Source organism: Catharus ustulatus, chromosome 6 (genome assembly GCF_009819885.2).
Source record: "Catharus ustulatus isolate bCatUst1 chromosome 6, bCatUst1.pri.v2, whole genome shotgun sequence".
In the NCBI taxonomy this organism is placed as follows: domain Eukaryota; kingdom Metazoa; phylum Chordata; class Aves; order Passeriformes; family Turdidae; genus Catharus; species Catharus ustulatus.
The window spans coordinates 59,112,892-59,135,686 of record NC_046226.1 but is presented as its reverse complement, the minus strand read 5'-3'; the positions used below and the strand labels follow the sequence as shown (position 1 = coordinate 59,135,686).

The following is a 22,795-nucleotide window of genomic DNA, read 5'->3' as shown; positions in this document are numbered from 1 at the left end:
TTCCCTCTAGGACTGTGCCATGGGTGTGAGGCCACCCAAGCCAGGGTGACTTTGGCCAGAGCTCTTTCCCCAGCCCCTGTCCTGCAGCTGCTGCACTCGCAGCTGGACGCACACAGCGCAGGGATCACAGGATCTATCTTTACTGCCCTCCTGTTTTATGGAGTCAGAATGCCACAAGTGAAACATTAGTACATTTATTGCATTCATCTGGCTCATCTTTACTGGGAATTTTTTCTCTGTTTTGGAAGATAAGCTTCTGCACGGAAAAAAGCACGTGCCTTCATTTTTCCTGGATGTATTTGGACACACTTGTCCATCCAGCTCTCTGTCACATGGATACATGTACTAATATTAGACCTGTGTATTAATAAAAAGCCCTTTCCATAGTTTGAAATTAAAACAATGGTATGAAGGACGTCTGAAACTCATATTCTGCTATGCCTCACATTAACGAGGGGCTGTGTGCACTCATGGTGTTAGAAAGCCAATAGTGCCTTCCATGAGGCACCACAGCTGTCAGGACTTTGGAGCTTTTCTGAAGAGCTCTCTCAGGTGGCATTCGTTGCATTTAAATCTGGTGATTTGATCTCAGACCTTTTAGAACAATTTGCAAAATCACTTCCAAAAAACTGCAATTGACAGTCATAATACAGCAAAGTATGCCTGGAAACTTCCTGTTGCCCTGCACCAGTTCCAGTTATCAAAAAAAACCTAGACATTACTAGCAAAAAAAAATGTTACACTGATTTCAGTAAACATATCCACGTGAAGCCAGGTAAGTGCTTTAATCCAAAATGCTCCTCAAATAAAGCCCAAAATAAGCCCTCCAACATCCTTTGGAATTAAGTGTGTTTGCTGTTTTCTTACCTGCCTTTCATTGTAACCAAAACACAGGGAAGAAAAGAAAAACAAGCCCACACCCAAAAGCCAGAAGAGATTGCTTTCTTTTCTTTTCTTGGCCAGCTGCTTAAACAATCAAAAGGAAAACAAGATAAACCTTGCAGAAAGAATGCTGCCTGACTATCCCAGCCATGAACAGGGCTGGCAGCATTCGAGTACCTGGCCTGTTTTCTGTAGGCTCACGCCTGTCACACTGAGATACTGCTCCGGGACACGCTCAAAAACTCTGCAGAAAGAGCCCAGAACAAAGCCAGGACACAAAGAATCCATCCAGAGAGCTGATGGAGAGAGAGAAAGGAATGAAGGCACCAAGAGGCTCCAAGCCATGAGTGTGGGGAGAGACCCATGAGCAGAGACAGAAAATTGTTCATCCTCTGCATGGTTTGCAGGGGCTTTGCTGGGCAGCCAGCACACCCAGAGGAAAGGATTTCTCAGGCTCCATGGCATCTGAACCATGCAGGCAGGTTGGTCAGCAACCATGGCTCTGTCACAGCAAGAGCTTGGTAACAAGGCTTTAAAAATACACCCTGGTGTCCAGTCTGCAGAGAAACCTGGAGCTTGGAACCAAATGTCACAACAATCTAATAAACGAGCTGAGCTCCTACTTGGAAACTGGCTTTTTCACCTAACTGGGGAGTCAAGTTACTTTGAAGGTGTTTCACAGAATATTTTAAAATACATTCTAAAATCCATTTTTCTATTAGGTGAATTGTTAACCAACACCCATTTCAGACGTGGCTTTCAGAAGCCAGTCCTGAGTAAATGAGCTCATATAGAACCAGACATCAGGTCTGAGGCAGAATCCAGATTTTTAAATGTTATTTATTTATTTTTAAAGATCTTAATCATTTAATCCCATCATTCCTAACTCTCCTAAGCAGAATGACTGTACAGCAGTGTACATCAGCTATAGATGAGCTCAAAATGCAATCCTGTACCAGAAGGCAACAGTTCTGGGCTCTTGGAGTCTTTTTTTCTTTTTTGTTTATTCCCCCAGCTCATCATGCAGCATTCAAAGTCACTGCATTTCCACTGCCAGCACTCACAGACATTTCAGTAGTAAAGCTAAAGACAGCTCCAAAAAGAGTGATAATCTGATTTTTTTTCTAGTTTAACTGGTTACTTGCACGAACCAGTTTACCATAGGTAGACAATGCCTTTACTTTTTACAGTTTTTCTTACAATTTGAGAACACTATGAATTACCAACCAGCACTCCTAAGTAACACAGCATCCAAAAGTGCCAGCAAGCAAGAAAGACTTGAATTGCTCAAACAACCAGAATTAAGAATATTTACCTTTAGCACAAGATTTTTTAAGAAGGCTTCTGACAGTGGGCAAAGTTAACAGCAGTCACAGAGCCCACAAACCAGGCTGCTGGCAGCCTATCACACAGTGAAAGTTTCATTTCAGCACCTCTAGTTCTTATTTCCAAAACCTTTTTTGGCTGAAAACAAAGGTGGTACGTAATAACCCTTATTACTGAGGGAAAGAGTCTCAGAAAATAAATATAAAATGGTGAAAAAATATACAAAGAAGCATGCTTCAAAAAGAGGGGCAGAGAGACATAAGCTTTGGCAGCAAGTTGCACATCACGAGGTGCGAGTCTCTGACACCAACATCGCAGGCAGCAGAAGGGAGATAAGCACACACAGAAGAGCAGTGTTTATTTACACATTTAATGAGCCTGTTTGTGCATTCCAGGCAGGGTGAGATGCAGATGCAGGCACCTGCCTCAACAGCACTGGCCATGCTTGCTCTGCCACTACCAGCACCTGGGCTGGCAGGTGAGTGAACCTCCTAGCCCAGGTGCCTCCAGCCAGGCAGGGCAGGGCAGGCAGGAGCACAGCTGGCCAAGGGAGCAGCCCCAGCAGCCAGGAATGGCTTCCTTCCTACCTTAGCCCCTTGTTTCCCACCCCAGCCCCTTGTTTCCCAGCTTGCTGAAGCACAAGTAGGAGAAGAAGGGGGGCAGGAGAAACCTGAGAGGAATGTCCTTGTCTTGCACCGAGCACTTGCTGATCTGCATACCTTGTTATTAGTGCTCTGGGTGTGTAGTCCTTGGCAGGAAGCTCACTGCCATCTCTGCAATGTTTTCTGATCTGAGTGCAATTTACCCTGGAGCAGTTGTTTCACCTGAACTGTAAGTGCTGTAAGGATGGCAGGCACAGAGCAGCCAGGACAGGGACAGGAGGAAGGAACACTTGTGGCTCACAGGTCCTTTCAGAGCTGCTCTCCTAAACCTTTGCAAGGGGCAGGAGAAGGAAACAGCACAAGGCTAATCCAGCATGGCAGAACCACATGGCTTCTGCTCAGACAGGATCTCAGTTAGGTGAACAAACCCAGAGAGTGGTGCAAGACAAGTCAGGCAGTGTCTCCTAGCTGGCTTGTCAATTAGAAACAGCACTCTTGGAAAAACACGAGCTGATCTTCAGGAGCAGCAAATGTCCAGGGCAAAACACAAACTGTGACAAGCTGATCAGAACTTGATCTATCAGCACCAGCAAGACAACCAGAGCCAGAAGGTGACAGCAGCTCTGGCTGTGCTCCAACAGCCCCATGTGCTCCCCTTGGGCTTTCCCCAGCATAGCTTAGGTGAAGGTATGGAAACATTCTCCAGAGCCCTGACCACTCCTGCTGCTCTGCTCTGGACCTGCCCCAGTTTATCTGCCAGGATACTTTAGCTGGGGTCTCACCTGCCCCAAGGAGGTGGCTGGATGTGTGGGTCCTTACAGGCACCAGACCATTTTCTGCAGCCTATTCCCAATTTTCTCCAGGTATTACATTCCTCTGCTGGAAGGTTCATGATGTCCTAATACCTTTTAGCAATCTTACCCTGTTGATCCCAGGTTAAGAGACAAATATCTCAGAGACCTGAGATGGCAAACAGTTTGCAGAAACCTGGCTGTCTGTAGAAACAAATTATATAAGTGCAGACTTGTTAGGGAATGTGGAAATTTCAAGAACTATCTGACAAAAACAATCGCCCTTTAAACAGTGTAGCAGAGAAAATAAAGCAAATTAATGCTCAAGGGCACCAAAAGGGAATTTTACTTTTTCTTTTCAACAGATACCAGCTAAACCTTTTTCACCAGGAATGCCAGCAGTGCTATGGCTTTTTAGAGAGAAAACACAAATAGAAATTTTCTTGTTTGCTTACAAAAGTAATCTTCTACTAATATATTTTACATTTTCTCTTCTCATGCAGCATCTTAGAACTCTGGTATTTTGCTTTCTATGAAAAGTGTATTCAAAGCTATCTGCACTGAGGCCCTAAGGAGCAGATAATGCAGAATTTTGTTTGTCAGCAGAAAGAGAGCAACCACATCCCCAAACCCCATTCTCAGGGCAGACATGGGAACCTCGGGAAGGACCTCAGCTGCAGGAGACAGGAAATTGCCTTATTGTCTGGAACCCGGGGTTTAGCAGCCAAGTGCTTAATCACTCCTTGGTAGCAAAAGTTATGTATTTCCTCACTTATCAGCACACAAACGTTACCAGAGCACAGCTGGAAGCGCAGCCAACAGCAAACCCCTAAGGACCACATCTGGAACAACCACAGGGCTCCCTTGGAGGGCAGGAGAAGGACCTGAGCCCAGCACAGCATCCTGCCCTGAGCTGCCAGCCTGCCTGGTGGATGGACACGGCCACAAAGAACCCAACCCCAAAGCCCAGCAGAGCCAGGGTCAGGCACACACCCTGCCCTGACCTTTTGTTTCATTCAGACCTCATTAAGCCACTCGCGGTGACAATAGTGGTGGCTCGTGTGAAAGTCGCTGCGTGTCGCTCCCTGTGGGAGTCTCTGTAAAACATCTAGGAAATCAGGTCAGGGTGGGACAGTTCCCTTCTCTCCATTACTTGCAAAGCCATTAAGCGAGGGACAGAGAAACAGCACAGATATAAAGCTACTGTTACCTTCCAAGCCAAAAACAATTTAAATTCCACATGCCTAAAAAGTCTTATCTAGACTGTCTGATTGCTCTGCTTTGGCCAGGCTTCATTCCTTTTCATGACTGATAAAGCTGAAAAAACTGTGTGTTTGTGGAAGTGTCTCCAGGAAAATGAAAATAAAGTGATTTCATTACCAAATCACATGCCAAACATTTGTTTTTGCTGATGTAATTTGGCCCAATCTCAGTTTAAAACACATCACAAGGAGTCAAACACTTTGTTTTGTTTTCAAAGAACTGTCTGCTCTGTGTCCTGTCATCACCCCAGCTTCTCCCTATCCCCTCTCTAAAAATCCTGAGAGAAATGAGTGCAAATGCAGTGTTCAACAACTGTGGTTTCACTGCATGTTCATGGGTGATTTACTGCCTCTGTACTCATCTCAGATCTTCCTTGCCACTCATCCTCATCAGCTCCCTATTTTCTACAACTTTGAAACAGTATTGCTTATTAAAATCCTTAAAAACAAATCTACAATGGAAATCTGGTGCAAGGCATTAGAAGCCCTGTCCTAAATAAGGCAAAAGCCAAGAAGCACCAGTGTCAAGATAACAGCTTGTCTTGCAAGTACACCAAACACACCCAGGTGCTACTTTAAAAGTCAGTAGAAAGTGTGGCCTTTAATGTTCCCCAAAACCTCTGAATTCTACTGTCCAAGCACTGTTTGTTTGTTTTTAAAAAACAAAACACACACACACAAAGCAGCTGAATGCCTCTTTGCAAAAAGCCACAACGTTTTATTCACTCAGCTTCCTAACCTGGCAGTCAAAAGTTCTGTGGACTTCACAGGAATGCCTTTTTATTAAAATAAGCAACACTATCTAATATATATCTGCAACAAGTTTGGTGTGTTCATTATAAACACTGATTATAAAGTCTGGAAATCTACCCATTCCAATAATTATTTCGAAGGAATTAGTAAATCCAGTAAAAGGGATGGGCATTTACTCTTCAGAGAGTAAGGAGGTTAAAATTTTCATTATAATATGGCTATTTTTTCCGTTGGAGCATAACTGGCTTTCCCTGCTTTCATCTTTCAATTCAATTACTCAATTAAAAACCAAATGTTTGTCTTGAGGGATGCAATCAGTCACGTCAGTTGAACACTCAAACTCGCTGCCTTCTGTGCTGGTACACACAGCACTGGAGAAACCTGGCTGAAAATCCTCATTATAAGATCAACAATGTCAGCACTTGGGGAGGAAATCTGGCCACCTCACCTGCAGGTTCATACACGCTGCATGATTTGCTTCATCGAGAGACAAGTATTTGTTTAGCACGGCACAGGAAGGTGGGGAGGGGAAGCCATGTGGAACCCAAGCTGCCTGATTTACCACCAGGGATGTGGCTGCAGAATGGGATTTTTGCCACCTGACAGGACCTACAAGAGCCACTCCATCCTTACCTAAGCCATGGAAACATGCTTAAAAGCAATTCCAGAGTCATTCTCTTGCAGTAAGTCTCCCAACAGCAGTTTTTGGAAGGAAACTTCACCCATTGTGAAACAAGGCCGAGTTGAGGAGTGAGTAAAAGAGAGGCCTCTGGGGACTGGGATTAGTGGTGAACACAGTGGTGCTGGGTTAACCAGCTGGACTTAGTCTTAGAGGCCTTTCCCAACCTAAATGATTCTGTGGCAGACTTCAAGATGATTGAATATTTTTTTTAGGATTTTATATGGCTCCATAGACACATATACCTACCAACGCACATGTATGTTTTTAGATGTGCCGTTTTGAAGCTTTCAAATTTTGAAGCTTTCAAAATGTCTTAGCTTAATTTTGTTTCCTTGCTTTAAGCTAATATTGTTTATCCTTGAAACAGCAGCTCAGATTGTACAAGTCCCCTGCCCAGGAACTGTGCCCCAAGGTGGGGTCTACGACACAGACAGTGCTCAGAAAACCAAAGCTGTGCCCAGGAATTTGTGCCTCCTCCACTGAGGAGGTTTGTCCCAAAAACTTGTACATGCAGAAAAAAAAGCCAGAGTCTACCAAGGCAGCTGATAACTACATGGTAGCACTTTAAAACTTTAAAAACACAAAGTTTTCTTGGTTCTCAGGGTAAGCATGTGTTTTGCAAGAACAGCACGCACCTTTGAAGGGGAAGGCAACATCACATTTGCATGCTTTAGAGAACCAACACCTCTGAGAGTGAGCCTGGGATGTTTCCATGGCAGAAATCCCTGCTCTCCTGAAGCATGGCAGAGCCTGAATTTCGGGTGCACAGCATGAGCCAGGTCCTACCCCCCAATACATATTCATACCTATCTCAAGCATCAGTGGGAGCCTCATTTATATGTTAAGGCACATACTCATATCATTTGCACAGGTTAACTGAAAGTAAATGTAAATCAGGTGCAAATAAACCTGCTCCATACACAGAGGTAACGCTCCCAGATGTCCTAAAAAGGCTAATGAATATACTAACAGTAGTTGGATGAATTCTGGTTCATGATGTTTTGCATATTCAAAAATTTAGACTGACATTCAAACTGCTAGCATAGGGAACAACAGGCATTAAACCTTTCATGTTCTTCAACAGTCCAGCTTCATTCCCTGAAGAAACAAATAATCACTTCAGAGTCCAACTGTGCTCCTCTGCATTAATTAGCAGAAGATGAAAACTAGAGAGAAATTTGGTCAGCATAACAAATTTGTGCTTTTTCTGCACATATTTGCAAAAAACAGTGTGATAGCTACAGTTTAGGACAAACTTGTGTTTCTCTTTAATGCTGGTGAACTGGGCAGGTGCCAGCTCCAGAAACAAATCTTGAACAGGACCCAACTTAAAAGTTCAAGATTGAAGGAAGTTTGTTTTGTGAAGATTTAAGACTCATACAGGTGGACTCCTACAGTTTCACAAAGTTCATTTCTGCCCCAGTTCTGTGCACATCTTTCTACAGCACTCTTGTTTTATTTTGGGGCATTTATGGCTTTTTTTTTCTTTTACAAAGAATTCAAGGAAAAATAATGCTCCCAGTAAGACAGCTCTGAGATAGCAGTGGGTTTGAACTCCTTGAAAATTGCTCAACCGGTTTTATTCATCCAGCTTAAAATTGGATCAGGGTAGAAACTTTGAAAGCCATATTTGGCAATGTTCTTCAAGAGCAGTTAAGACACAGGATTATTGTTATTTAGCTGGAGTGGAACGTTCTGTATGTATAAAACTTGTGTGTATTGCAATGAGTAACTTAAGTGTGGCTGAAGAGTTTACAAGCACAAAAATCAAGTACTGCATTCAGCTCCTAAATACCATGCAAAAAAAACCCACCCCGAGTAGTTTTGGGATGAGGCAGCAGATTTTCATTTAAAAACAACAAAACAAAAAACCAAACAAAAGCACAAACAAATAAACACCAAAAACCTCCTATGAGTCAATGAGCCATTTAGAACCCAACTGCATCTTCTTTATCTCCTCCAAAGATTGGGAAGATTGCAAAGCCCTATCTAAGAACCATGAGCTGCAGGCTCAGCTGCAGCATTCAAGGTCACAACCTCACTTAAAGCCTTGAAGTCACAGATGTTCTGTTTTTTTTCTTTCAAATGATGCCTACGAGCAACCTTGGCTCTGTTTACAGAGCTGCAACTGCAAAAACCCACTTCTAACTCACTGCTGGAGATGTGATCCTGCTTTAACAAGTAGGGTTTGTACTCCAGGGCTGATCTGCTTTGGGCAGCACCCATGGGGGTGAGAGATGGGCATTGCTGGGCAAGGCTGGGCACGGCTGCCAGGATGCAGCTGTGAACTCCTGTTTCACTGCCAAGCACATAGTCAGACAGCAAGCTAAAATCAGTAGCTGCACTGCAGGGAAGGGTGCTGTGCATCCTGCAGCCTCATCCCTGCACTGCTGGGCACAGCCCTTCTGAGCTGAGATCCCTTATCTGTGAGCAGAGCCCAGCACCACATGCACACAGGGGTGAAAACTCCTGAGTACCCAGCACAGCATCCTCCCTGCCCAGGGACACTCCTGCCTAGCCCAGCATCCTGCCTCCCCAGGGACACTCCTGCCCTGCCCAGCACAGCATCCTCCCTCCCCAGGGACACTCCTGCCCTGCCCAGCTTCCTCCCTCCCCAGGGACACTCCTGCCCTGCCCAGCCCAGCATCCTCCCTCCCCAGGGACACTCCTGCCCTGCCCAGCCCTCCTCCTCCCTCCCCAGGGACACTCCTGCCCAGGGACACTCCTGCCCAGCACAGCATCCTCCCTCCCCAGGGACACTCCCGCCCTGCCCAGCCCTCCATCCTCCCTCCCCAGGGACACTCCTGCCCAGCCCAGCATCCTGCCTCCCCAGGGACACTCCTGCCCTGCCCAGCCCAGCATCCTCCCTCCCCAGGGACACTCCTGCCCTGCCCAGCCCAGCATCCTCCCTCCCCAGGGACACTCCTGCCCTGCCCAGCCCTCCATCCTCCCTCCCCAGGGACACTCCTGCCCTGCCCAGCATCCTCCCTGCCCAGGGACACTCCTGTCCAGCACAGCAGCCTCCCTCCCCAAGGACAGGCTCACACAGGCTCTGCAGCAGCCTGTGACTCACAGCCCAGCAATTCCTGGAAGATATCCCCATGGAGCCCAGACTGCTGCCCTGCTCTCATCCCCAGCCATCTGGAGGCTGATGTTTCTCCAGTTAAATCGCCGATGACACACTCAGGTGCAGGTCTGGGCACGGGCCAGGCTCGTGATGAACATCCCCAAGTATTTCACGGAATATCTATCCCCACACTCCTCTCATACAGACATTCTATGGCCATCTGCAAGTTGGTCATTAGTGCATCATAGAAATGCCCATGAATTGCTGCAGATACTTACACCATGCCACTAAAAATAAACCATTAATCTCAAGGGGCAGCAATACCATTCTTCCAACACTGTGGAAGGTGTTGATTAGCCTCCTCCTTGGCAGCCTTGTAAACCATTACACAGCCTATATATTTTATGTACCAGCCCATTTCCAAGAGTCTTCTCACAAAATAAAAATTAATCACTTGGCTTAGGAAGTTGACAGAACAAAGTCTTGGCTTTGAAATGCCACCATTTGAGAGAAGAGTTAGTTTTTACATTTCACATGGCTCTTAAAACTGCTTTTTTTGTGCTGCAAATACTTCCTCAAACTCACCACCATGGAAATTTGGACCTGGGGCTCTGTGTATGGTGAGGTACATGTGGAATATTTCCCATAATTTGTTAATCATCAGACACTTTCTCATTCCTTCATTTTCCTGTCTGTTTTCATCACAAAGATGCTCCATGACATATGTTCAATGACTTTTGCAAAGAACAAAAAGGGAGGAAGGAAGCACAGGTCAAAAAGGGAAATGAAGGGAAAAAGGAGAGGAGAAAAACAGAGCCTGCCAGGAACACAGTGCAAATAGCTGCAATGACACTCCTTTACTAAATAAAACTATATTAAGGACCCTTATGACCTTAAAAAACATTAATCATCATTGGGAGCTTGTGAAAAATGAATAAACCCAGAGGACTCTGTACTGAAGGTAACTTGGTGTCCTTCTCCCTCATGCTTTTGAGAAGTCCCAGTCAATGATGCAAACCAGAAGAAAGAGACTTTCAACACTGCCTATCTACTAAGTCCCTGAAAGAACACTCCAGTGATAGCTTTAATTAAAAAGCCCACCACATTTTGGTGTCTAGTTATCCCCCAGTATGCCCCTCCCCTCTGCTCTACCTCTACACAGTTAAGTAGTTTCTTAAAAGTTACCCTTCTTGGGGTAACATTTAGCCTTCACTTGGCAGTAAATGAATAAACTGCCCTTGGACAAAGTTAGAGAAATATTCTGATATAGCCAGATGAAACAACTGGCAGGAACTAGAGCATTGTGCATAGTTTTGTCAGCAGGATTTACACCAGTGCTCAGTGGTGAACTCTACGGAAGTAAGTACTGTGCAAACACAACCCAGCAGACCTTCTCCCTCAGTAACTACCACAGAGCAATTATCCACACTCTGCCTGTGAAAAAGCACAGCCAGGAAAGGACTTCAATCCATAAATAGGGCAGGATTGTCTTCTGCTGTTGTTCAGCAACTGGGGCCAGTGCCAGGTGACAGAGACACATCCTCAGAGCTCTGAGCAGCACCTTCAGAGAGCAGCTGAGGAAGTGCTGCTGAAACACATTTGGCCAGCCCTGGTGTCTTAGAGCACACACAAAGCTGAGCAGCCTGCTGCATCTGTCACAGGCTGTACCCTGCAACCCCCTGGTTAATACAGCAAGTAGTTCTTGAGAGCCTGGGATGAATGCAGCCTGCTTCTTCAGAGGTTTGCATCTTACACCTGTTTGGTGATGAGGTGTAAAGAGGACAGAAAGTCTGAGACAGACTGGAAAACAGCATGTTTTAAGGCTCCTTCCTCTATATTGTGGGTTTCCACAGAACTTTCAGAAGAAAAATACCTTAAAATTTGTCCTAATCAGTGGATAACCAGTTCCAGCACATTAAAGGAAGGGTACTGAACAGACACACTGGATGTGATGGTAGAAACCTTGCTTCTGCAGAAAAACAAGTTTAAAAATTCCCAAGCTATGAAGTCCAAAACTGAACTCCACTTACCTTAGTGTTCATACAAGACTTCCCACGTTTATACTCTTTGTGACTTGCTCTTTTATCAAGCTTGTTCCACAAAGCTTTGGCCTTCCATGTGGTCACTCTCGATTTCAGTTTGGTGTAAAAGTTTCTATTGTCCAAAGGATCCAATTCAAGTTGGCGAGTGAGAATATTGAAGGCCTGAATGGTGCCTTTGCATGTTGATGCTTGTACAAAATTTTCAAAAATCTGGCCAGCTTGATTGTATTTTTCATCATCGTTTTCCCCCATGTTCTGAGAGCAGAGCTTGAGGAGAATGATTAAGCTGGAGCTCTTGTGCTGGGTGCAGGTGATCAACAACAGCAAGTACTTCCACACATGTTATTCCTAGAAAAGACAAACACAGGTCATATTAAAGCAGGTTCTGCATGATAAAATTAAACCCACAAACTGCACACACAGTGTGAACACAAAACCCCAGCAGACTAGACAAGAAGGCACAAAAAGTTAGCAGTGCTCTTACAAACAAACATAACACACTTGTGCTGCCATGACTTGTACTCACAAAACCTGCTACAAAATCCCTGCTAACTCAAGCCTACTGCTACAACAAAACCAGCTTCACTGAGAGCTTGAAGATTTCTCTAATTTTTGTATTTTTTTCAGTCCTAGATAGCTGATGAACAAACCCTCAGTGTCCAGATTCTTTCCCCAAGCAGAATTTATGAGACATTTTGGTCTTAAGAATTCAAGGAAACCTGCAGCCAGAAGTCAAGATGGTTTGATGGATTTTTTTTACGCTGTTGCACAAGTTAGGGCCAAGGGTGCAGCTTACCCAGAGCAATTTAGAATTGGAACAATTGCTTGCCACAAGCAAATGCACAAAACAGGCAACACAGAAACACCATCACAAGTTACACCAGAACTGAAGAAACCAGAGAACAAGTAATCACAGAGAGCCCCCCTTTTCCTAACAGTCTTGCCAAAATGAGAAAGGGTTTGGTGCTCTAGCACATAGAAAGGAATTTTATCTCCACGTCTCCACATGTTCAATGCTGAAGTTATGCCTTTGGAGCCTTACCTTGTCATGTGCTGATGATATAAAGTAATGATGTTTGGCCTGCTAAGCCCCACTGGCTTTTCCTAGTAACATGATCACTGTCAAACTGTGCCTGATATTCCAGATAAATACCCTGATATCCTGCAAGAGCAATGCTATTCTAAATTAACACGAGTTTCAAAGAACTAAAATACTTTCATTGCAGCACTCCCTTATCCTTCTTTAACCTTGTTCTCCAACTCTAATGGGGAGCATCTTAGAGTCAGCCAAGGTCCACAGAAAGTATCCAAGGGGCTTTCACGTTTTCCAAGAAAATTGTTACAGGTTATGTATAAACTTGTCCTCAGAAGGAGGTTTACCTAAACTCAAGTTCAGAAATTTAAGTCATGTATTCTTTTTCTTGCTATTAAAGAATTATCTGCCAGTCCAAGAAACCAAAAACTAAATCAATGCTTGCCTAACTTCTCACATAATTAGTTATTTTACTTGGAACGTCATCTGTTGGCTGATAGTTTCAGAATAAATTGTTAGAAAGGTCTTTGAAGTCATGCTTCTCAGTTTAACACTGTTCACAAACTATTCATTCTCTGCTTGCATTTCCTTCAAAGAAGAAAGAAAACATAACCAGTGTATTTAAGTAAAGAAGAGACCCACCATGTCTATCTTACCATCCTCTAATACAGAAAAATATTATGCAACTTATTAAAGAGATCCCACAGGGAGATATAAAGAAGCATTTGGAACACTCACATTCCCTGTCTGTGCTCAAAATAAATAACCTTTGTATGCACATCATCAGTCTGTTGTGGGTTTGCGGGTAAAATAAATTGGCAATGTTGAGAGTTTGTACATTCTCTTAGACCAAATGTCATGATTAAATATTTGGTGCCAAGCATAAGTCAGGAAATTTTTCTTTTCCCCTCTGAGTACTTCATTTATAGCATGTTTCATGCCCTCTTCTGCAGGGTTTTGCAAGGTACAAGCACGAACATTTTACATGCCCTGCCTTTCAGAAGATGTGACTTTCCAAGCAGCTGAGCACCATGAAGTTGCCCTGACTCAGGAGAGCTCAGGAGACCTTTCAGAATATGTAATTTTCCAAGCAGCAGAGTGGCTCTTTTATCAAGCTTGTTCCACAAAGCTTTGGCTTTCCATGTGGTCACTCTCAATTTCAGTTTGGTGAAAAAGTTTCTATTGTCCAAAGCATCCAATTCAAGTTACAAGTGAGAATATTGAAGGTCTGCATGGTGCCTTTGCACATTGATGCTTGTGCAAAGCTTTCAAATATCCAGCTCAGATAAAAGATAAAAGTTGCACGAGCTCAGGACACATTAAAGAAGATGTGATTTTCCAAATAGTGCAGTGCCATGAATTTGCATAGACTTAGGAGGAGCTCAGGACACCTTTCAGAAGATGTGATTTTCCAAGCAGAGGAGTGCCATGGATTTGCACAGACTCAGGAGAGCTCAGGACACCTTTCAGAAGATGTGATTTTCCAAGCAGAGGAGTGTCATGAATTTGCACAGACTTAGGAGGAGCTCAGGACACCATAGCAGGCTGGAGCCCAGGATGATGGGTGAGCACAGCCCCAGCAGGAACAAGCCTGGCTCTGGGTAGGCAGAGCTACAGCCCAGGTTTAGGCCAGGCCTAAAGGGACCCAACAGCTCCATGGCAAAGGCAGGGAACAGCCATGTGACACAGAGCAAGAGGCTAGCATGTGTTGGAATGAACCCTTAGTGAAGATAAACACGAATAACCATGGGGTTGGAACAGCTCGACAGGCGCGCGCCTCAGCATTTGAGGCCTATTTTAAAAACAAAAAAAAACCCCTTAAAATCAAGGCTAAACACTTCCTTGACCCGACCTTTAAACTTGCCTGAGATATTTCTATAACAGAGAAGTGGAAGTATTTCTTTTCCTTTTCTCTCAAAATGATTTGAGAGACATTTGAGCGAAACGGGGGAGCGGGGCAGCACCGGTGCCGCGTGCCAGCGCTGAGGGAGGCGGCGGCAGCCGGACACGCTCTCCTGTTACCATAACCCCAAATCCTGCTGCCTCACCCAGAGCTACAGAACACTGCACTGCTGTTAGCTCAGCCCCAGCCCGGGGTGCTCACAAACACGAGTTTCCTCAGAAGTTAACTCTGATCTGAGTGCGATCGCAAGCGTTTAACTCGCTGCCTTTTTGTGCCCACAGACACCAGAGCTCACGGCCTCAGCTGCTGCCCTCAGCAGGGAAGAGCAGAGCAGAATCTGAACCAAGCAAAGGAGAAAAGCAGCATGTGGCAGTGCTGACAGCGAGGACAAGGCAGCACCCACTGCAGGCAAAGGACAAAAACATTTTTAGCGTGGACTGCAAGGGTTGCACTCACACAGGTCTGGCCTTCCTCCAGCCCTAAAGCCTCCCTTCTCCAACAGCACACAGCAGAGACCCTGACTGGTTTTTCTGGGCACAAAACCTTCTCCTCAGGAACTTCCAACACACTCCGATCTCGCCCATACTGAAAAACTGAGGAGTGGCATCTCAGAAGAGACATTTGCTCACTAGTGAAGCATTTCTCCTTGCTGCGTCAGAGGTCATACTCTCCAAAAAAGTAACATTTTGTGGTCAAAAGAGCAAGATGAGACAGGAGACTGGTTACTAAGGTTTCTGGATTGCTGGGAATACCACTTATTTTCTTTTTTTTTTTTTTTTTTTTTTGGCATGAACACTGTGTTGACAGATGACAGAGCTGAAGATGGTGCTCTAAGTATATGCAGCTGATGGGGAAGTATGCATTTCTTTCTGAGGAGAGTCACTGATATTTCACTGCAATGTTGCATATAACTCAGAAGAAACACAATAAGGATGAGAAGTTCAACAGGGTCATTCTTGCCTGTAATTAAAGTTTCCTGTTCTGTAACCATCTCAAAGACTTAAGAGGTGATGCATTAACTGCTTACCTGTAGTAGAAAAATTAACAGTGCTTGGCAAAGTACTTGAGTTCTTAGAGTATTATCATTTATCCTTTTACTTCCTTCACCATAATAGATCACTCTAGAGATGAAATACAGAGCCAAAAATGTCATCAAGGTGAGTATTGATGCTGAAACTGCAAACTATGCTTTTTAAAGTGACTTTGGATCATGCTACTAGAGTAGATTTGAAACAATAAAATGCATTTTATTTGAAACTTCAGAATTTGGGTCAGTGAAAGGAAAAGAAGGAGAGAGCAGTAAATAGGCTGGACAAATAGTTCTTTTAAGTCAGAACTGAAGCATTCGTGGGTTAAGACACAAGAATTGCCATTTTAGGTCCCACGCATGATGTATGAAGCAGTCAGAAGAACTTGGCCTTGCCCTGGCACTGCAGGAGTCTCTGGAGGGCACGGAGTACACTGGGAAAATGAAGTTATCCCTGCCCCCCTTTCTGCCTCCAGCCAGGGTAACAGGAATGTCAGATAAGGAAAGCTGAGAAGTGCTGCTCATGCCTGCCGGCTGCCCAAGAAGAAAGTGAAGATCTTGTTACGCTGAAAGGAAGGGAGTGCAGAAGGGGCAGAGAGAAAGCAGAAGGTAAAGCAGTGACACGCGCACAGATGTATCCAAAGGAAAGCTGATGTCTCCAGTCTTGGCTGGTATTTCCTGCCAGAAAAACAAGCTCTGCTACTGCAGACAATCCTGAGAACACTGAAAAAAGCAGCTCCACTGTCAGGGCAATTCCAGCAAGTATCTCTAGTCACAGGATGTACGTTCACATCTGCACATGGAGTTTCTCAGCAAGCAGTAAAGCTGACATATGAGTCATTGCAGGAAAATAACACAACTTTTGACAGCAGCCCCATACAAATTACTTGTCAGCAAGGTCTCAAGGTACTACCCACAAAAGTTAAAAACCTCTTTGTTTGTCCCACTGGAACGAGAACAACCCTAATTTAATTCAAACTTGAAGCACTTAAGTTCTTCCTTAGTCCCTTAATGCACTGCTTCTAATACTTGAGAACATGTTCCTCGGGGAGATCAGAAAAGGATTAAATTCCTAGCATTTCAATACCACTAATCCTGATTCCATTTTCAATACAGCCCTAATTCTGCCATGTTTACCAAGACTAAATTCCTTTATTAAGGCTCCAGTTTGGCATGCAGGATACAATACATTTATTGTTGGCTTGAGGTTAGAAACAACAACAGAAACAAAGGACTGCGTTCTGCAATGCCTGGTAATCATAGCAGTCCTGTACTCCAGCCCTTCCTCATCATCAGTTAAAACTCCAGCATTTCTGCTGCCTCTTTCCCTGACTGAACTGTCAAACACATCAATGCCATCACAAAAAGTGAAGCTTGCAAGTGAAACTGGCCGCGTTACATGTCCTCCTGAGTTTTTCAGCTTACTTTCTACTGTGATGCACTTTGTTTTTGTGGAGGCCGTTTCAAATGTAAACATTTCTATCTGGAAGAAACACAGCTTTTTGGTGGTTTGGTGTCTTTGCATGTTGTCCTGAAAATGACATAAAAGGAAAAGAGAATTATATGTGATTCTGGTAACAAGGGAAGCTCTCATTTGCTTTGCTTATAAAACTAGTTAAAAGCACGGTTGGTCTGAAATACTAGTTTTGTGCTGGTCACAAACAGACAACCCATTCCTTAAGATGCACAGTCCTACCAGAAACATCAATGAAGAGAAGCTGCCTCTAAACAAAGCCTCACAAACTGTCTCTGCAAATAGCCAGATTACTCTTCTGTATTTTTATGAAAAGCCGACTTCCACAGAACTCCTGCAAAATAACTTTTGGGGCCAAGTATGGAATTCAAAACAGCTCCCACTGAGGCACTGTGTGCCTGTGAACTCACAAGGTTACCGTGCACGCTATCAGCTTGTTTTGCAGTGGTTATATAAGGCATTTCAAGTTACATGAGACATTTCAAGTTATATGAGACATTTCAAGCACAGGCCAACAAGTGCTGCTGTGCCCGTTTAACCTGCTGCAGCTGGAAGTATCCACAATAAAACACAGCTGGAAACACGTGCACACTAAGGCCTGGCATGGAATATTACAGATATATTCACAGGAAGCACAGCTTATAACCAAACTACTAATCTACTCAACAGAAACACCATCATTTCTGAAGAATGAGTTCTAAAATAAAGAAATTTTCTTTTTATTTTAAAGCAATGTTGTTGTAGCTACACCAGTGGAAATTATAACTCTAAACCTTCAAGTCCAGTGGTTTTAAGGAGAAATGTCTCTAGCTCAGTTCTTAATCTGTGCAGGTTACAGTAAGTACTTAAATATTTTTTACAGGGCTGCTGAAAGCTCTGTTGCTAAGTTTCCATGTAGTCTGCATCTTCAAAGGTAACTGTAGATGATTATACCACAGTCATTTGGGGTTAATGCTATGCATAAACAAGATATTAAAACCTGACTCTTGTTTAGACTGGTAACGAAGAACATTTTTCAGCTCTGTTGTAGTAGATCAGAAACACAATATAAACAACAGTAGAAAGTTTATGCTGATGTTTTCCTAAGTTAGGATCACAAGAACAAAGGAAGACAGAAGGGCAACATCAGCCTACAAGACATACCTCTTTAGAAAAAGCACCTGTTATTTAAGCTAGAAAGATGATTTATGGACGTAGTCTTAGTGAAAACAATTTAAAGGACAATCTTCAAGCTCTTTGAAACTCCTGCCTTTCTTTCCCTACAGTGACACTTCTAATTTCAAGCTCACAAGCTGGAACAGTGTAGATATTAATCACAGAATAGGCAGGGCTGGTTGTCTTTTGATCAGCACAAGATTTTCTGCTTTCAATAGGATGTTTGGAGCACGGAGCCAGACTAACTTGGAAGGCAAGTAATACTCTATTTTTCCATTCCCAAAATCACAGCAGCAGGGAGATGGCAGGGCAGGACACACTGAGCAGGGACGGATGACACAAGAGGATGATGGAGAGGGAACTCTGGCACCACTCCTGCCCAGCTGCCAGTGGGAACTTCAACATCCCACTTCTCTCACAGTCCTGTGCTCTCCTCTCTGCTCCTCACCCTCAGGTCACAGGCAGAACTCAGATGGCACAACTGTGACTGTGAGGAAGACAAATAAAAGCATACCCTGCAGCTGACAGAGCCCTGTCAGCAAAACCCCTGGCACACACAAAGCTATACCAACAAAAGTGAGCCACATTCGGCTGTGGCTCCTCTAGCGCCGCTTTCCCTTTGTGTGCACAGGGACGTAATTACAGAGTAAATACACCATCAAAGAAAACAAACACATGCAGCAGTAAAAAGCAGATTCTCCTAGTCAGCAGTCACAGACATGATGCTGGTTCATGGCACTTGGAGAACAAGAAGAATGGAGAAGGATAGGGCAGCAAGATAGGCATGAACTGGCACAGCCATGTGGGATTTCTGGGGCAGCCCAGCAGGCAGCAAGGCACACAGAGTGTCACCAGTCTGGAATCCTTGAAGCCACCCGATGCCCAGGTACAGCCTGTCCACTCACTGTGATACCCTCCAGTCCAGAAAGCAAAAAAGGTCAGCAGCAATGCTGCTTCTCTGAGAGTTGCCCAAAGACATCAGCTGGAGACACCAGAAAGTGCCCTCAGAGAGCACTGGATGCCAAAGTAAGGCCGTCTTTTGTTTCTCCCCAGGACTTCTGTCAGAAAGGAAATTAATATTTGTTCAGGATTCTTTGAAGCAAAAATATGAAACGATGGCTGTGCTGAAGCAAACGCTCCAGGTTATGTCTTTGGGGAGAAAAAGAACAGCACCAGTGTTGGTTTTCATAGGTGTGTGCCAAAAGCTCTCAGGATGTGTTTCAGATCATCTTTCCAAGCATGGATCTGTAGATCTCTTCTCTCCAGTTCGTGTCCCTCTGGTTGCTGGGGCTGTGGCAATTACCCAAGAGGAATAAACAGCTGGCACTGGGGCTGCAAGACCCTGAGGGCTCCAGTCCACAATAATTCACTTGGCAGAGCTGCCCTCATCTGTAGACATCAGACTTCCAGATCAGTAGCGAGGATTAATCCATTGAAAACACAGACAGGATTGCTTTGCCAATGATCAAAGAAATGAAACATTCTGGGCAGTATTTCATATGCATACACACACATTTTTAGGAATCAACACATTCCATCGCTGTAATTTTTTTTTTTTTAACTCAAGGTAGCACACAGTTCTTCCTGTGCTTTACTGGGGCATTAATTACTATCAGTCACACTGAAATCCACGGGAACCACAAAGTTCAGGAATTAAAGAAACCCCAAAGCAGTTCTGAGCTGTAAATGATAGGTTCCTTGGGTGCAGCAGTGCCAATTCACCGCCAATAAACAGCCATTGAATGGCAGGGCAGAACTGAGAAGCCACACCCAGGCAAGTCAGCCAGAGGGTGATGGGAAACCAGAAGATTAGGTTAAACACCAAACTCTGCTCCAAGGAGCGTTTACATAAAAAGACAAAAACAGAAAGAAAGCTACTGTGTTAGCTTTGTATCTGTTTTATGTTTTTTGTCCTTGTAAACTGCACCCACAGTTACCAGAAGAGATTGGAAAAGACATAGTTTCTGAAAGTAGAAACAGTATTTTTGGAAGAAAATGTGCAGGACAATTTCTACCCTCCCTCTGCCCAGACTTCCCAAAAAACGAAGAAAAACAAAGTATAAAAAAATCAAATAAAGATGCCAAGGGAGTTACAAAAACATGATCTATTTCTGCTGCAGACAAATCCTCACAGTCAAGCTATAGAATACATCCTGAAATACTCGTTTTGGGACATCCACTAGAGAAAGGGGAAAAAAAAAAACAAGACCCATGGGAGTAATATGCTAGGAAGCAGTCCCATCAAGAAATCAAATGTTCTGAGGGAAGAACAACATTAACCAAGAACAGGAGGGATGACAAATGCATCACTGTTTTCACAAGGCAAGCTGAGATATAGTCAGGATTAAATAATGATTCATCTTCTCCAGCACAGCAAAGTTTACCAGAAACTGTAAAACACCAAAAAAAACCACTTTTTAACAGTAATGGTTCATCACACAGCCTGGCTCCACAAGCCTGAGGTTTAAATTCTCTGTGTAAGTCCTGTCAACAGCAATGAAGGTCAGAGGTGGTTGCACCTTCTCTGTTGAAGTTTTTATGCAACAATGGCCATTTGCTTCCAGTCATCTCCCAAACTGAATGACCTGTGCTGTAATATATAGATGTTATCATCATGCTCCTCATTAGTCATCCATCCATTTGAAAAGCTTTTTTTATCATGTACCTGTATTTCACTGCATCTAAGTGGGCAGACACTGTAGGAATGCAAGCACTTTCAAAGTGCCAAGGCATAGGACGATGATTTTTTCTAACAGGTTGTTTTTCTCACTGTCATCCAGTCCTAACATGGACTTCACTGCACAGAAGAGTCAAAATCTCTCAGTGCAAGCATTCATCTCTGGCCAGCACCAGCACACATACCTGAGGGGCAACGTGAGCAGTGCATTTAGAGAGCCGGGCCTGTGTAAGTGCACAAACATCACAGGTATGGTACACAGACCCAAGGACCTTCAGGGCAGTGCTGCTGCTTCATCCCCATATATTGACATGAGTTATGTGGAGCAGCCACAGCTGTTTGGGGACCCTGGAACGCTGCCACGTGTGACTGCACGGTACTCGCTTCAGCTTGCTGTGCTCAGGGCACAGGAGATAAGAGGCATCACATTTCTTCCTGCAGCTGCAGCAAGGCAGAACTAAAGCTGCTTCAGTGCCCCAACTCTCAAACAGCCTGCAATTTTCAGAAAGGGAAAGGATTAACTGGTTCTGAGCTCCCAGAGTGCCCAAGGTGCTGATTAGAACTGGCTTTGGGAGGGAAAACAACCATTTAGGAAGGCAAGTGGTTTGCAGAAAACATCCTGGGTCAAGTCGGTTTTGCTTTAGCTGAGCCCTCACCACTGATCCCCTGGGCACCACATTCCTCCTCACTGTGCTGCTCTGCCAAGAGCAGGGACTGGGGAATGGGAACTGCCAGAACTTTGGAAGTTTTTATCCAACTGCTGACCAGGGAACCCAGAACCCGTTCAGCCAACGTGCCTACACAAAGCAAACCAACTGAAAACACTGAGGACGTGTTCCATCATTACAGTTCCTTAATACATAGTTCAAACAGCTTTAGTACTCCCCAATTATAGAAACCAAGAAGGAAAACAGAGAACTGACCTTCAAAAAATGGACAGAGAAAAATGTGAATCTAAACTATTCACAAAAGAAATGCTGTTTAGTTCTCCGCTTTACAAATATGATTTAAAAAAAAAAAATTTTGTCAAGACCTTATGCTGGCTTGGACTTCATTCTGCTTCCATATTAGCACAGATTTCTCCCTCTCTTTTGCATACAGGTAAACAGGACTGCTTTTATTTCACTGAAATGTGTAACCAGATCTTCATCTATGCTCTAGTTATCAAGGTTTAGTTAACAAGGAATGAGGAGTTGGCTAATGCCCTAATACTGCATTACCAGTGTGATTAAATACCAACACAACCAGTGCCCCAGAAGCCATATGCACAGAACAGGCTTTGTTGCAGCATCTTTCATCCTTGGAGCTCACTACACAGGCTCTGGGAGGTCATAAACACACAAAAACAGCACAGAAACTCAGCTCTTCTACCCAGACAGGGATTTTTAAAATAGATTTTATCCCCCTGCAACAACTGCTTGGAACTGCTACTTGGATTACCAAAGAGAACAAGCCAGTGATAATATGGTTTTTATACACTGCATAAAAGGGTTTGGGCCAGTTGGCACACCAGGTCCAAAAAGATACAATTTGCACGTTATGAGCTCACCCCCATCAAAGGGGAGGAAAAAATATTGAGTCAACATAAAAACTAAATCTCAGGTGAAGATTAAAGGGTATTTATATCAGCTCTGGAAGCAAAAATTTCAAGAAACAGTGCTTTCTTTTGTGTGCAAGTCATACTACAGCCAGACACTACTTAAAAGAAAACTCTCACACCAGTAGCCAGAGTGAAAAAAAAAAAATAAAAAAAAAAAATAGGATAAAAGGAAAAAGACACAGCAACATTAAAATAGCTTATATGCCAGGCAAGGCCAGGCATTTCCATAATGCATTTCTAAATCAGAAAACCTTATGAAAGAAAGTCTGGAAGTGACTGCAGCAGTCACTGAGTCAGTCCATTTCCTCATTTCCTTAAGGTACAACATGAGAGGCTTTACCCCTGCCCTCATTCCTGCCAGCACACAGCACTGTGAAGCACATGAAGTTCAAATCCTGCTGTGTTGCAGCACAGACTATCCCAGCACAGGTTGGGAACATCCCAAGGGAACATTCCTGTGCACTCAGTGCTGCTCCTGGGGCTGGGCAGGGCTCTCAGTTCTCCTGTCCCTGCCACAGC

The 22,795-nt window shown here is 44.1% G+C and overlaps 1 protein-coding gene across 4 annotated transcripts in view; it reads right to left on the bottom strand.

The window, feature by feature from the left end:
- Positions 1–22,795, bottom strand: part of MICAL2 (microtubule associated monooxygenase, calponin and LIM domain containing 2) — a 112,294-nt gene that overhangs the window by 80,307 nt on the left and 9,192 nt on the right. For all 4 annotated transcript variants that reach the window (XR_004418210.1, XM_033062574.1, XM_033062575.1 and 1 more), the window contains exon 2: positions 11,396–11,755. Coding sequence is in view for 3 of the 4 variants with exons in the window: in XM_033062574.1 (XP_032918465.1) it covers positions 11,396–11,659 (264 nt within the window). In the remaining variant the exon portion in view is untranslated. The remainder of the gene's footprint in view (positions 1–11,395; positions 11,756–22,795) is intronic.